Consider the following 13,610-nt stretch of genomic DNA (forward strand, 5'->3'; position numbering starts at 1 on the left):
GATAGCCCTTGGATCGACTTATGAGACCATTAAGGCCGAATCATAGCCCATGAAGAGACATGTGATTTCTTTTGGCCTTCTACTATACTTACTACTTAATGCAGCAAGCGTATAAGCCTTTCAGACTACTCGATCGAAATTCCAGTCATTGTTCATCCCAATGCCTTCCGCCATCAAAGATATCCGGGTCACGCCGATGGAGCACGGCTCCAAGAGCAATGTTGATTTCGGCGCCACAGTGCACGGCATCGATCTGAACGAGTTCACCGACTCGGACTTCGAGATAATCCACGAAGCCCTACACAAGCACAAAATGCTCGTTTTCAAAGAGCAGCCTAAGATGCTCGCGCCTCAGCGACAATATGATCTGACTCGGAGATTCGATCCGGATGAGACGACGGGCGGGTTTGCCCATGGTGTTGATCCGTTTCTCACGTCCCACAACGACGTCGATATATACGGTCTCCCTAACCGTCCTGCGATTCCTGTACAGCCGCAGGTGCATATCCTTGGACGGGGAGAACTCCCTGACAACCACTACCAATTCCCGCCGGGCTTCAAGGTCAAGGGCATCGATCACCACTATTTCCATCTCCCTCCCCACATCCCCAGCGAGGAACGAGAAGCTGGGAAATCTCGATTCTACCAATGGCATTTCGACGGCTCTTTGTACGCCATTCCTCCGCCTCGAGTGGGGTGTCTGCTCGCTGTAAGAACGCCCAAAGGACCGGATGTGAAGGTTCAATGGGATGATGGCACGGGAACTGAGATGGCCATCGCGCCTGGAGCCACAGCTATGGTGGCCGGATCTCGGGCTCTTGAGCTCCTTACTCCTGAGCTGAGAGACATTGCATATAATAGCAAAATCGAGTATGCGCCGCATTGCTTTGAGTGGATGTCCACGGCGCATAGTACTCGTCTGGGGCATTCCATCGAGACGGAAGGACTGGAAAAGCCGTTGGATAAATTAAAGCCCTGGACAGAGGAAAAGGTATGTACATACCCAATGGTGTGGAAGAATCCCATGACTGGGGAGGACAGTCTGCAGGTTCACGGACAAGGCGCTTTAAAGTTATTTCTGAAGAGTAGTCCGGATGGAGAGGAGACCATTATCGACGATCTCAGGGAAGTGAGAGCTTTTATGCATAAGTCAGTCCTTACCCCACCCCCCCCCCCCCCAACCCCTTTCTGACAAAGCACTTGCTAATAATGTTATAGACTCATGCGCCCGGTCCTTGAACCGAGTAACATATATGCGCATAGACACGAGGAGCAGGATGTGATTCTTTGGTACAACCGGGCTCTCTGGCACTCAATTGTAAGCTCACTAAACATGGTCCCTTTATATACACTTCTAATGAAGCTAGACCGAGTTTCCAGAGTCATATGGGCCGAGAATCATGCATCAGTGTAATGTCGCAGCTTCAGATCATCCAGTAGCCGCTAGGCAACTTCCAGCATGAGCGTCCTTAAAAAGGGTCAAAGTTGCGGGTGTATGTCTAGAACAACATATCATATTAAAATGAGAACTGCTGTCAAAAAATTGCTTGCCCTGAAAGAGAATTATGCTATCTTTTGGAGAAACGAGGGTAATGAACACAAAGTCGCTCCGCAAAGTATCGGAGCCTCTAGTTCATCTAGAATGGAATATAATCCACGTAGACTTTACTGGGATTCGCCGATGAATAAAAGCTGCACTTGCAGAGGCGCCCCAGGAGCATCACCTTTCCTTAAGCACAAGCCCACAGACCCGATACATCTGGATACTTCGCGATCGAAACAAAATGTGTTAGCAAGATATCATTAACATTTCTTTAGATAATTACAACTATATAAATAGTTCCAGTCAGCCATATATGGCCAAAACGCCGCGCTACTGTACAAAGCGCCAACCATTATGAAGGTTGAAGAGAGTTCAACCAGACCCTGCATGCTGCACTAGCTTTTCAAGGGCACTCTCTCAACCTTCTCAGACATGAGCTGACCTACGCCATTCGATCAACCAACTCATATCTATCCTTTCCTCCACTCAACCTACTCCACCAGCCTATCCTTCTTCTCCCAGTAGATGTTCTCCCTACTTTCATAACCCACATGGACCACGCCCACCATAGACAGGCTCCCACAACTCCTGCCAAGGCAAATCCCGAGACTGTGAGCAGCAACCAATGCTTCCCCATCCAGAAAATAGTCTCCGCGTCTTTGCCGTGCCAACTGTTGCCCTTGGAAATGTTGAAAAAGCTCCATGCATGTTTGCTGTACTCGTCCGGCATTAGAGTTCTAACATGTTCCATCGGCTCTCTTGTCGTTCCAAGATACTCCTTCCACATGACGGATAAGAAGAGCGGACCTGTGCTATACATGACACTGATGTACGGCAGTCCCCAATTGCGGTTGTAGGAAGCCAGCGACTCAATCACATGTGTGAAGAAGGGGTGTTGCGCTACTGAACCCATGGCATCGTTGCTGATACCTGTTGGAATTGTGCGCCGCAGCCAAGCTGGGTAGCTGAGGAGAGGATCCAAACGCCTGTTGCAGCCATCGTCCAGGTCGATGTAGATTCCGCCGTAGAAATGGAGCACGAAGTACCGGATCGCATCTGCGCGTTGGATGGGGAAGGGATAGCTGTCGAAGGTATCGGTGAACCAGGGGTACTCGTTCACTATGAATTCTCTCGACATTTCATCCGTCCAAAGCTGCGACTGAAGTTAGCACTTGCTGCTGTGCCCTAAGATGTCTCATGATACGAACCTTGTATTCATAATCATCGTGCAAGTCTATACACGACTGCTGGCCGGGCTTCCACTTGGCCGGGATGGTAGCATTTTTGTAGGTCTGATGTATGATTTTGGGGATTATTTGCGTCCTATTGTCGATGAGATTCGATCCCGGCGCTGGGATCTCTGATCGGAGGATGGCATCCGCGCCGCCGTCTTCGAAGAGGAGACCTATGAGGGTGCTGAAGGCATTGACGAGGAAGCCTATGATTATGAGGTTGATGACTAGGAAGATGATGGTGCCGCGTCGCATTGTGAGTAGAAGGATCGTAAGAGTTGGACAGGAGTTAGCGATAAGAAAAGGCCCGGAAGGTGAGGCTGGTTGGAAAAGTGATTATAACCGCATGGGGATAATGTATGTCTTGATGTCGGGTTGGGATGGATGGTCGTCGAGGGGGCGATTTGACGCTTTTACGCGTTTACGCTTCTGGCAAAGTGCCAAGGTGTAATTTAACTTTAGACTGGTAACTTGGGCAGTCAAAGATATTGATGATTTAGGGGTAGATATATATAAAAACCTGTATCTTCCGGCTGAGATTAGACTATCACAAGCAAGTAAATCTTACATGTTTTATAAATAAGCATATCTAGTCTAGGCGTTGTAGGTAGGTACTTAGGTACAAAGAAAGGATGGGGGCTATACCTGAGATCCTTATCGCGCTACTCGTATAGGTTATTTTTCAAAAGTATGCCGTTTCTGGAAAAGCACATGTTTAAATGTCCGATTCGCCATACTCCGTAGCTGATGGGATGTTTTCTACAATTCGTAGCTCTTGGCTCTTAGCCTCTTAGACGACGCGTTGCTCGCAAATATAAATACTCCGTACTTCCGTAATTGAAGTCGGGACATAAAAAAGACCCGAAGCACGGAGTAGACGGAACTCTTATTACCGTGACATGTCTACTTTGAGTGCATTATCATTCTCTAACTCTCAAAGTAAATAGCAAAAGGGTAACGTCTATTTCTTCTTTGTTTCACCTAGGCTAACGAACACTATACTAGGAGATTCTTCAGACAAGCATTGCTTCTATCTATAGTATAGAGCTACAGCAGAACCCCTTTACACCTCGCTAAAAACAAGGGGGGGGGGGATGAATGAATGAAAGACCTGTACGAGTCAAAAACTATGTAGGAAGGCGCTGGCATAATAATAGGGCGGTCTATGTATATTATACAAGGTGGATCGTCCTTTATCTCTCCTGTTGGAATATGTGGGACTAGGCCTAAGGGGAGAGGAGGTCAATAAATGGACTCTTATAGAATCCTATAGGGACGGACGTTATTTAACAATAAGCAATTCAAAACATCTTGAATGAGCAATTGGATTATTCATGTAATATTCATATTCAACCCGGGCATGCTTCCAGGCATAGCATATTCCTCTCCCCTAGCTCTCCTTCGCCACCTCAAGCTTTCTTGCTCTACTCTCTCCAGTTCCGATCTAGCTTTAGCCTCAGCCTCAGCTTCTACCTCTCTCCTCGCCTCGTCCCTCAAATCTTTCTTCATCTCCTTCCCTTTAGCCCTACTTATAGAAGCTGGTTCTGAACCCCCATCATCGCCCCCTCTGGTATTCTTCTTCCTAGGCCATAGACTCGGCAACTCAATCTGCTGGAACCTTGGCTCAACACATCTCTCGTCGAACCAAGTATGCAGCCTTGCCTCCACCAATTGAGCAATCTTTGGCACATCCTGTAGTCTTGACCTGCTCCCTACCAAACTCCTAATCGACAAATCCAGTCTGTAATCATCCAGGAAGCTAAACGCCAACATCGTAGCATTCATTGGACTCCCGGGCACGAAAGAGATAGACAGCGTGCCACTGAACCTAACCACCGAGACAGCCAGCGCAACAGGCAAGACTGCAACCAGAGGCTTCGGATAATTAAGCAGCAGCTTCGTCTCCAAAGCCAATGTAATAAAATCACTCAAATCAACATCCATCCTCGCCTGCAAACGTCCCTGATCCATCCCTGCAGCCCCTCTCTCAGCCGTCCCCAGACTCAGCCCATCCTCATCCACCGGGATGACCCTACAGTTACTAAATATAGGAAAATCCTCTCCCAGACTAATCTCCGTGACTTTAATCTCGTCCAAGAAATCCGGCCGTGAGGATCCATTCAGGGCCTTTGTAAGAGAAGTCAAAATAGCATCGTCATATTGCGCATCACTGCGGAACTGGGCAATAGTTTGCGCAATCAGCACATTGAACCAATCCAGACTCTCCGGCTGGTGACTGTCCACATTATAGTACGTCTTGCTCAGTATTGTCGTCGTGGTAAGGGGCGGCGGGACTCGCAGGACGCTGGAGCGCTTCTTGCTTAGGGGCTTGAGGGTGAGGAGGGAGCGTTTGTGGGCGAGGGTTCGGGAGCGGCGCTCGGTGGCTCGGAGGGCGGCTGTTACATCGGGGGAGGGAGGGTCGCCGAAGATGAAGAATTTGATGAAGGCGCCGATGAGGATCGCGATGGAGAGCTGGCCGAGGAGGAGGCCTTGAGTGAAGGAGAGACTGTGGGAGTGAGTTGGTGCCCCTCGATGGACGGATGGGGAGACTCACGAGGACTCGGCCTTGAGGGGAGCCGCATCTATACTGGTCATTTTGAGAGAATGATTAAACCCTCACTGCATTATGAAGGAAACTCGTGGTGCTCAAGAGTGCAAAATATCGAGTTGCACTTGCCAATGTTTCAGTCGATACTTATATTGGATGGAAACGCGAATAAATTTTGGCAACGCGACCGACTTAGACGTCATGGCTCGGCCGAGGTCGAATTACAGCAGTATGCTTGCTAGTCTTGATCCAACCATACACTTTTGAGTCTTCGATTGGAGATATTTTATATTCTTTAACCCTCGCAAGATAATTTAATATATTTATCTACATTATTAAAGCCCCCCATATCTCGAAATACTCCACCGAAGTCCTCACCCTAAACAAAGTCCAACATTAATTCCGACTGCTTTCCTGAAATCCGGAGCGCATCTTCTACTGGTTCAGCCCAAAACATTGTCTTGCCTTCATACCTGATAATAGGACAAAAGGCAATTACCATGACTGCCGATTTTTTCATGTTAGATTCTGTGCGAATGCGGTGCCGGGGTTGAGAAAGAGATATAAGTGTGGTCAGGAAAGGGAGCGCAAATATAATTTGCCAAGGGGAGGTGAAGGAAAAGATTATAGTTAGGGCTGGCTTGACAAACCCTACTACTGTCCTAGAATCCTCGGAAAAAGTAGACTGTGCTCTAGATTTTCATGGCCCGTGATGCTAATACCTACACTATACGCCATTGATTTAAGAACTACATGACGCCCCGTCTCAATAGTCCCTCACGCACAATTTTCGAGCCGTTGATAAAGCCCTCATCCCACCATCTAATCGTTGCAGAACAAAGTAAAGGAAGATAAATTATAGTACATGAGTATAGAAAATGGGTTTAGTCTAATCCCAGCAAGTGGATAGATTTTGCGGCGACTTCTGCGTGTGGAAGTTTGCTCGATCCTTAGATCCCGGTTGAAATTTCTGCATACAGTGGCCAGAGAATGAAGTTGAAGGAGGCCAATGCATGGCCCTAGCTCTACGAGCTTGCATCGCGGTTGCTCTGCGAACTGGCACTCATCACGGGTTGTTGTGTAGGTAGCGTCATCTTGCTCATCTGTGATTGCCTAACCTTCGCCCAGGCGTAGACAATACCACTAACGAACCCAATGATAATAGCGGACACACTGCCAAAGGTAACGGGTGCTGCGAAGAATACAAGTCCACTGACTGCGATAGGAAGCTTGTTGAGAGCTCCGACCATGGAATAGGTAGTCGAAGAAGTAACACGAATACACCAGGCTGAGCAGTAAGAGATGAAAATAGTGGCAAGACCAGAGTAAATGAAACCCGTGATAAGCTTGTTTCTCGACTCGAGTGGAAAGTTTAGGGCCACGTTCTCAGAGGACCAGTTCTCGAAGATGAGGGAGCAGAGGATGAGGACCGGGATGGTAAGCAGGTTGTTGTAGAACATGGCTAGAAATTAATTAGTGTCAACTCAAAATTTGGATTCTCTCGGTGCAACGTACTGTCCCAATCCTTGAAGTTCATCTTTTTGATGACCTTGCGCATAGAAAGGACATATGCGGCAGTACAAAAGACGTTCAACCCCATCCACATATATCCCGCATTCAAGGTAGAGAGCGCCGCAGCAGCTTCTGAAGATGCAGCCTCTGGGTTTCCGTACAACGCATGCTGGATATCTGCCCAAGCTGCCACCACGGAGCTCATAACCATGAGTCCAAAGGAGAAGAGAGCTGATGCAGTGACGCTACCACCGAACCACAATACCTCGCCATATGCAATAACAATGATAGTCAAGTTCTTGAAGATGGTGTAGACGGGAACAGAGAGAAATTGGAGCGCTTTAGTGCTCGTATAGATCATGCCAACAAGGAGGAGAGAGATTGGGAACCCTGTTTCAGCATGTCAGCAATGCCCCTTTTCTAATAGATGGCCGTCCTCACATGTCTTTGCTTTCTTCGAGTCGAACGGCGCCAAGTTCGTGATCATACCCACCTGTTTGCAAGCTATAATAGCCAAAATACAAACAAGAGACTGCAGAATTCGTTAGTTGTGTGCTTATCAGATTTTTTGAATTCAGGGGGAGGGGGGACGGTGGGGGGCACTTGCTTGAACGGCCAGATAGAAGAAGTTCAGATTCCAGTTGGCTCCAGAGACACAATACTTGTTCGTCACTGTCATAGATATCGATGCCAAACAGTATGCCAAAATCGAGATAGGGGGGCTATTTGTGATGCTAGAAATTGCTGCGGGCGGCGCGATTTTGTCGGATCTTGCCCTTGCAAGGAAAGGGTCTCTCGAGGACGGCGACGACCGTCCTTTCACGTCGCCCATCTCAATGGCATAGTCTTCGTTCTTTTTGTCGTCCATTTTCGCGGCGGCGCAAATCTCTGAGGGCAAGAGGCTTGGTTGGTGTAGAACGCGCGGGCACTAAAGGGGGAAGACTGAGGCAGGTCGAGCGTACTTGTAGAGTAGAGGATCGTACTGGGTTGAGAATTCAAACCTTCAATACCGCGGCATCAGGCGATGAGTTCGGTGGTTTCCGGGTCGTCGAATGGTTCTGTCAGAGTTCTGCTGAAGAAAGAGAAGAAATATCCGCCTTACAAAATAATGTTGGCGTTGGCCTCTTGAGCTCGGGTTTCTTAGCGCCGCGCCGCCTTCTTTCCCAAATTAGAAATTAGATTGCAGGGATGTCAAACGCGTCCCACGCAGAACCTTTGAAGCACCGCACCTCATAAAGTCACCAATATGTCGAACATCGATTCTCATGTCGCATCCGTGCTCGATAATGCACAGTCTGACGATGAAGATGCCCTTATCGCCTCTCTCGAAGACTCTCCAGCCTTAGACGCATTCCGCGAGCAAAGAATCCAGCAGTTGCACTCGGAATTTACGCGCGCGAAGTCGCAGAAGAATCAGGGCTTTGGCAATTACACGGAGATTAAGGAGGAGAAGGCTTTGATGGATCTTACGACTGAGGTCAAATACGCTGTGGTGCATTTTGCAAAGGATGACTTTGCTAGATGTGGGGTTATGGATGATCATTTGAAGGTAGGGATCTCTCTTTGGCATGGCTGTATAAGGGCTAATTGGTACAGGCTTTGGCCCCGAAACATTTCGATACAAGGTTCTTGAAGATGAACGTCGACAATGCTCCATTTCTGGTTACAAAGCTTAATGTGAAGGTTCTGCCTTGCATTTTGGCATTCGTGAATGGCAAGACCGTTGATCGGATCGTGGGCTTTGAAGGCTTGGGTTATACACCAGATACCTTCACAACTCAGGACTTGGAGGCTAGGCTATTGGCTTCAGGGGTAGTACTGAGGGCCAAGGCTATGGGAGATGCTGGAGTGCGGTTTGGAGGCAAGGCGGCGGAGAAAGAGGACAGTGATAATGATGATGACTGGGATTGAACGAGTCATACGAAATTCACGATTTTGAAACTGTAGGCTGACTGTTATACGAGCCAACACGATATTTGCAACGTTTTAATACGTTGAAAGACACGAAGAAGCGCCAGGGCGCTACTGGATGTCTGATATGATTGCCTTGGGACTCGGAAATCCCTTTCCCTAGGCCAACGGTCTACCATGGCCTTTAAGATCGGCAGGGATAAAATTTCAGGACCAAAGAAGTCTTAATTGATTTATCTGCAATGGATATCTTTTGTGCCATCCGAGTCTCCCACATAAACCGAGTGTCCATCCACAGAGACCCTAACACCGACCATGCAAAAGCGACCCCATATGTGCCAATATCAGAAATCCCAAGCCAGTGCAAATATCCGTTCGCCGAACCCGTTCCTGTTCCAATGTCCTATTTCACAATCCCAATCCTTTGACCCACGTTCTTTCACAGATCACCTCAAGATAAACCACTGAACACCCAAACACCACTAGAACTTGCCTCCATTACTCTAAAGGTCCATCTCACCATGCTTCAACTTCGCCTGAAGAGCCCAAGGATTATCCGCTTCGTCTTATCCGCGCCGCTGGGGCAAGCCATGATCGAATTCGAATCGCTGGACGAGGTAACCGAGGAACTTGAAACGCAAGCGGAGGCAGTCTGGTTTCCTACTCCACCGATCCCGTAGTGGAATGTTGTCGATTTGCTCCTTCTAATGACTCGACGGGCAAGGATATCGTTCTGACTGGCGATGGCTCGTTCTTCAAACTTATATTGGTTGCCAAATCCTCCAATAGACGAGAACAAGACACCGGATCTTCGCCGTTTGATGATTGGCTTGGGTTGGGCTGGCAGTGCATCAGAGAGCTTGCGGACATTGCCAATGCCGGTGATCTGTATTCGAGTCAGTATGTTCACAATCAAGGTGTTTCTGGGAAGTGATGACGGAGGGAAAAGGGAGCTATTGATAGACCTTGCAGAGGTTCCCCCAGGGCGAGTTGTAGAACTGAAGGGACTAGGATTTCTTACGCCAGACTTGAAGTATGGGTTGTTCTTCGTGGAGATGAGCGGAGCGGTACTCGAGTCGAATGACTTGGCCGTAGACATGGCTGAGGAAATCTTGAGGAAGTCTTGAGAGCAGTATTGAGTAACTGTACTGAGACAGCTGCTATTCCTATGTTGTAGGATAGCGGTTATATGAAAAGGTGAATATCCTGCGTACGAGATCTGGAGTGATTGTTAAGTCGCGTCACAGAATTCGGTGAATTGGAAATGCTACTGGTTCTATTTTCGCGAGACATAGCAGGAAGGAGCACAGAAGTATTTTATACAAGAGCACTAGTTCTCACTCAACTTGATACTCGTGCTGAAAGACAATAGACAAAGCATTGATAGATTGCGAACTACTTTGGTTTGTTTATCTCAGCGTGAAAACAGACAGCAAATTCGAATAATTTGGGCTAGACACTGCGATGGCTTGCAACAGATCATAGATACAGCAGACGGATCTTGCTCGTTGGACCGAGCCATCTTATATTTTTTGCATCAGCTAGCCACCAAAGCTTTCAAATATCGAAAAGCTGGTGGTAGTATGGTACTCACCGCAGGATTAGCTTTAGATATGGCATTTTGGAGCATCGACAACAAATTGCTTCCACTGAGAGTCTATGAGAGAGAAACAAGCTGCTGTTATCAGCCGCAGGTGGCGTTGCGTGCTTTCCTTCAGCCAGCGCATGGACGAGACCTACCTATCTACCTAAGTACCTGTAGGTACCTATGGTGGTGGACGTGGGAGCGTATCATCCGCCTAGTCGAGGTCATTTATGCGATGTCATTGCATTTGAGTCAGGAAGATACTGTACTTCGTACTTATCAACTGGCAATTCGAACGGCAGGACGCACATGCTACATTGGAAGCGGCAAGTACATTTCTCTGTAGGCATTTACCTACTTACCTAGTAGGTACGGAACGGTACGGTAGTTGTGGTCAAGAGAATCTGAGAAAGGAGCACGGCATGACCCAGCCGTGAGGCCGTCGGAAACGCCCCTGTGCAGATCGCGGCTTCAAGAGTCCAAGCGCCGTATTCTCCCCTCTCGAGTCTCTCTCCTCTCGAGTCTCTCTCCTCTCAGCCTCCAGCCTCCAACCTCCAACCTCCAGAGTCCAGAGCCCAGAGTCCAGCCTCTTTCCTTCACCGCTGATTATTGAGAATCACCTAGCTCGCCCTCAAGCTTACCTACCTAGCGACTTGATTACCTAGAAAGGTATGCATATCACCGCCTGGGCTCGTTGACGGGTGAACTTAGGGCTGCTTGGCATGGGCTTGTCATACGATACGAACATAATCGTGAAATCTTATTAGCGAATACTCCGTACTCGTATTTCCGTCTGCAATACTGGCATGGCACGGTGCCTTGAGTAAGGCCCAAGGCTAAAAGTGCGTATCTGGCATATGCCAATGCTGACGTTACGTTACTCCTAATAATGCTCATTTTGCGCGTTTTATAGAAGTAGTTAGCAAAGATCAGCATCATCACCCGCCTCTCTACTTTACTTTACAAATCGAGCCGTTGCAGTCTAAGGTGCGGCAGTGGCGGTACCTTATTATTCTATCATTGAATTATTTACGCAACTATTTCTACTTGCATGTCTTTTTATGTTAGTATGCTCTCAAAACGTCAAATCAAATCCGAGCTACCCCACCTTGGAAAGCATGACTGCGTGTATTATGAAGTTGTAGCTCTTAAATTTCCAGAAGGAAGCTAGAAGGGAAAAAAGTCTTCAATATTGCTAGTGGGTCGCAGATACGAGTTCAATAGACAAAGACGTCCCCCATACATACTTCGTACACTGGATAGAAATATGGGTCGAAATACGGATATACGATGATGCAGTACGAAAAGAAATCAGAAGGTTGGAATTGACCCTCATGAAAGAAGTTCTCGTGTCAGATCCCATAGTGGCAAGCTGCGCAACTTTCCTATTGATCAGGGAGAATACTAGACTCGCAGAATTATGGTCATCGTCAGCCTTGCCACTTCTCGAAGAGCCCGAAGGACTCCGCCTCTTTCTTTTTGCCGACCAATAATGCGTTGGAAATGGCTTCAACATTGTTTTAATGGGCCTACAAGGCTGGCTAGCTGATATTCAGCCCTCCGCTCTTGGCGTTGGCCACTCCTATGCCTTCCCCCAGATCATGTTATTCGGCCAATGATGATAGCGCTTTCAAATCTTCACCAATCACTTTACAATAATCATTTTACAGTCATCATTTTCCAGCCTTGCGGTACCGTATAGCCATAAGCATAAAACTGGGCTTCTGTAACTACAGTAAGCCGGAGAATTTCAAGAAGAGTTAGTGCCATTCAAATGCTCGGCCTTATCCATTTGTGATTATTTGATCGCTCCATTTTTGTGGTGGCACGTATGTTATTCTAATCCGTGGCTGGCTTTGACGAGAAAATAATTGCTATTTTCGTCTCATGTACTGAAAACGAAGAAGGCTGGGGTATGAGTCTGAGCTTTGAATGTAGCCTTAGAAGACCCGCACAAGATATATATACCTCCCTAGAGCGCTGTGTTTTTTATTTCACAGCATCACATTCCACTTGTCTATTGTCCCTCGTTCAATATCTTGCCACAATTCCCAAATCCTATACCTCTTAGACATTCTTATCCAAAATCCCAAAATCCAACTACAATATGAAGTTCACTACCACTACCGCGGTCGCGCTCCTTTCTGGTCTTGCCACTGCAGACTACTATACATCTGTACTCTGCACTGCGCCTACGGTCACAGTCACTGTTACTGAGTCAGCTTGCAACACAATTCCTGGGTCTTCTGTTACTCAAGCCCCAGCACCCACCGCGAGCAAGCCTCCATATATCACTACGGCCAATGGACAGGTAACCTCTTGCGATTATGGATCGGATTCGAAGTCAACAGTCTACGTGTATCCGACTGGCAGTCCAAACTATGATGCGACATGTGCCGTTTACAGCAGTACCACTGTGATCTCTGTTGTCATTGTCAATATCAACATTGTGGTGAACAACGCTGGCCAAACCACAACTATCACCAACACCAAAACCGATGTTCCAACTTCCACTCCTGCACCACCACCACCACCAGCAACCAACACCAATCCTTCATACACCAACTCTTCGAGCACATTAGTGCCTGGCTATTACAATGGCACTTCTTCCTCATCTTTCCCCACCGCCTACTCCAGCAGCTTGAGTCAACCTGCCAGTCTCACCCACTCAGTCTCAAACTCCACCTCTGCAATTGCTGCCTCAACAGGTAGCGTCTGGACGAGAAACAACCGAGCGGCTAGACGAGGGGCATGAATTGACGGGATTTGATGGGTCACGCTGATACAGCTGTACATGCTGCATTGGCATCATGATTATGAGGTTGTTCTGGGGCGTTTTAAGTTTAAAAAAAGCGATTTTGCGTGCAGCATTTTTGGTATTCTGCTAGAATGGGAGCAATAATAGAATAATTAGAAGGGGGTTTTGTCTTGGAGGCTATATTGGCCCACACCACGCGCAACGAGCGCCAAAAGTAATTAGAATTGCTCGAGAGGAATTAATAACACATATTTCCTCAAATTTCAGCCAATGTCTGTCCAATTTTATGGTTTTATTTGAGAATTTGACGCTTAAGTCAGTTCGGGGTCTTCCTTCCGCAGCCTAAACACTGAAATTCTTTGCAGACTTTACGTCACAACATTTTCTACATATTCTACATTAGGTCCTAAGTTTGCTTTTAGTTCTCAGAACTTAATAGACCACTCTAGAAAAACCTCCCGAGCGTCGAAATACCATAGCAATCCTTGAACTTTCTACTAAATCGTAGTTTTCTCTATGAA

General features: G+C 47.4%; 5 protein-coding genes across 5 annotated transcripts; 2 read left to right on the top strand and 3 right to left on the bottom strand.

Moving 5' to 3' along the window:
• Positions 1–160: 160 nt before the first annotated feature.
• Positions 161–1,463, top strand: LHYA1_G003732 (putative dioxygenase; the record flags this gene model as incomplete). The annotated part of the gene is made up of 3 exons (XM_031148701.1): positions 161–1,149; positions 1,219–1,318; positions 1,368–1,463. 3 exons carry the CDS (start codon positions 161–163, stop codon positions 1,461–1,463), a joined length of 1,185 nt encoding a protein of 394 aa, XP_031004203.1.
• A 522-nt stretch (positions 1,464–1,985) lies between these two features.
• CSH1 (Mannosyl phosphorylinositol ceramide synthase) lies at positions 1,986–3,030 on the bottom strand (the record flags this gene model as incomplete). The annotated part of the gene is made up of 2 exons (XM_031148702.1): positions 1,986–2,696; positions 2,752–3,030. The coding sequence occupies 2 exons, from the start codon at positions 3,028–3,030 to the stop codon at positions 1,986–1,988; spliced, it is 990 nt and encodes a 329-aa protein (XP_031004202.1).
• Positions 3,031–4,107: 1,077 nt separating this feature from the next.
• mmm1 (Maintenance of mitochondrial morphology protein) lies at positions 4,108–5,370 on the bottom strand (the record flags this gene model as incomplete). Its single annotated transcript, XM_031148703.1, has 2 exons — positions 4,108–5,281; positions 5,330–5,370. 2 exons carry the CDS (start codon positions 5,368–5,370, stop codon positions 4,108–4,110), a joined length of 1,215 nt encoding a protein of 404 aa, XP_031004208.1.
• Positions 5,371–6,348: 978 nt separating this feature from the next.
• Positions 6,349–7,703, bottom strand: vrg4 (GDP-mannose transporter; the record flags this gene model as incomplete). Its single annotated transcript, XM_031148704.1, has 4 exons — positions 6,349–6,785; positions 6,839–7,225; positions 7,277–7,339; positions 7,439–7,703. The coding sequence occupies 4 exons, from the start codon at positions 7,701–7,703 to the stop codon at positions 6,349–6,351; spliced, it is 1,152 nt and encodes a 383-aa protein (XP_031004207.1).
• A 378-nt stretch (positions 7,704–8,081) lies between these two features.
• On the top strand, positions 8,082–8,746 carry plp1 (Thioredoxin domain-containing protein; the record flags this gene model as incomplete). The annotated part of the gene is made up of 2 exons (XM_031148705.1): positions 8,082–8,384; positions 8,432–8,746. 2 exons carry the CDS (start codon positions 8,082–8,084, stop codon positions 8,744–8,746), a joined length of 618 nt encoding a protein of 205 aa, XP_031004206.1.
• Positions 8,747–13,610: the final 4,864 nt, after the last annotated feature.

The sequence above is a fragment of the Lachnellula hyalina genome (genome assembly GCF_007821495.1).
Source record: "Lachnellula hyalina strain CBS 185.66 chromosome Unknown contig00096, whole genome shotgun sequence".
Taxonomy (NCBI): domain Eukaryota; kingdom Fungi; phylum Ascomycota; class Leotiomycetes; order Helotiales; family Lachnaceae; genus Lachnellula; species Lachnellula hyalina.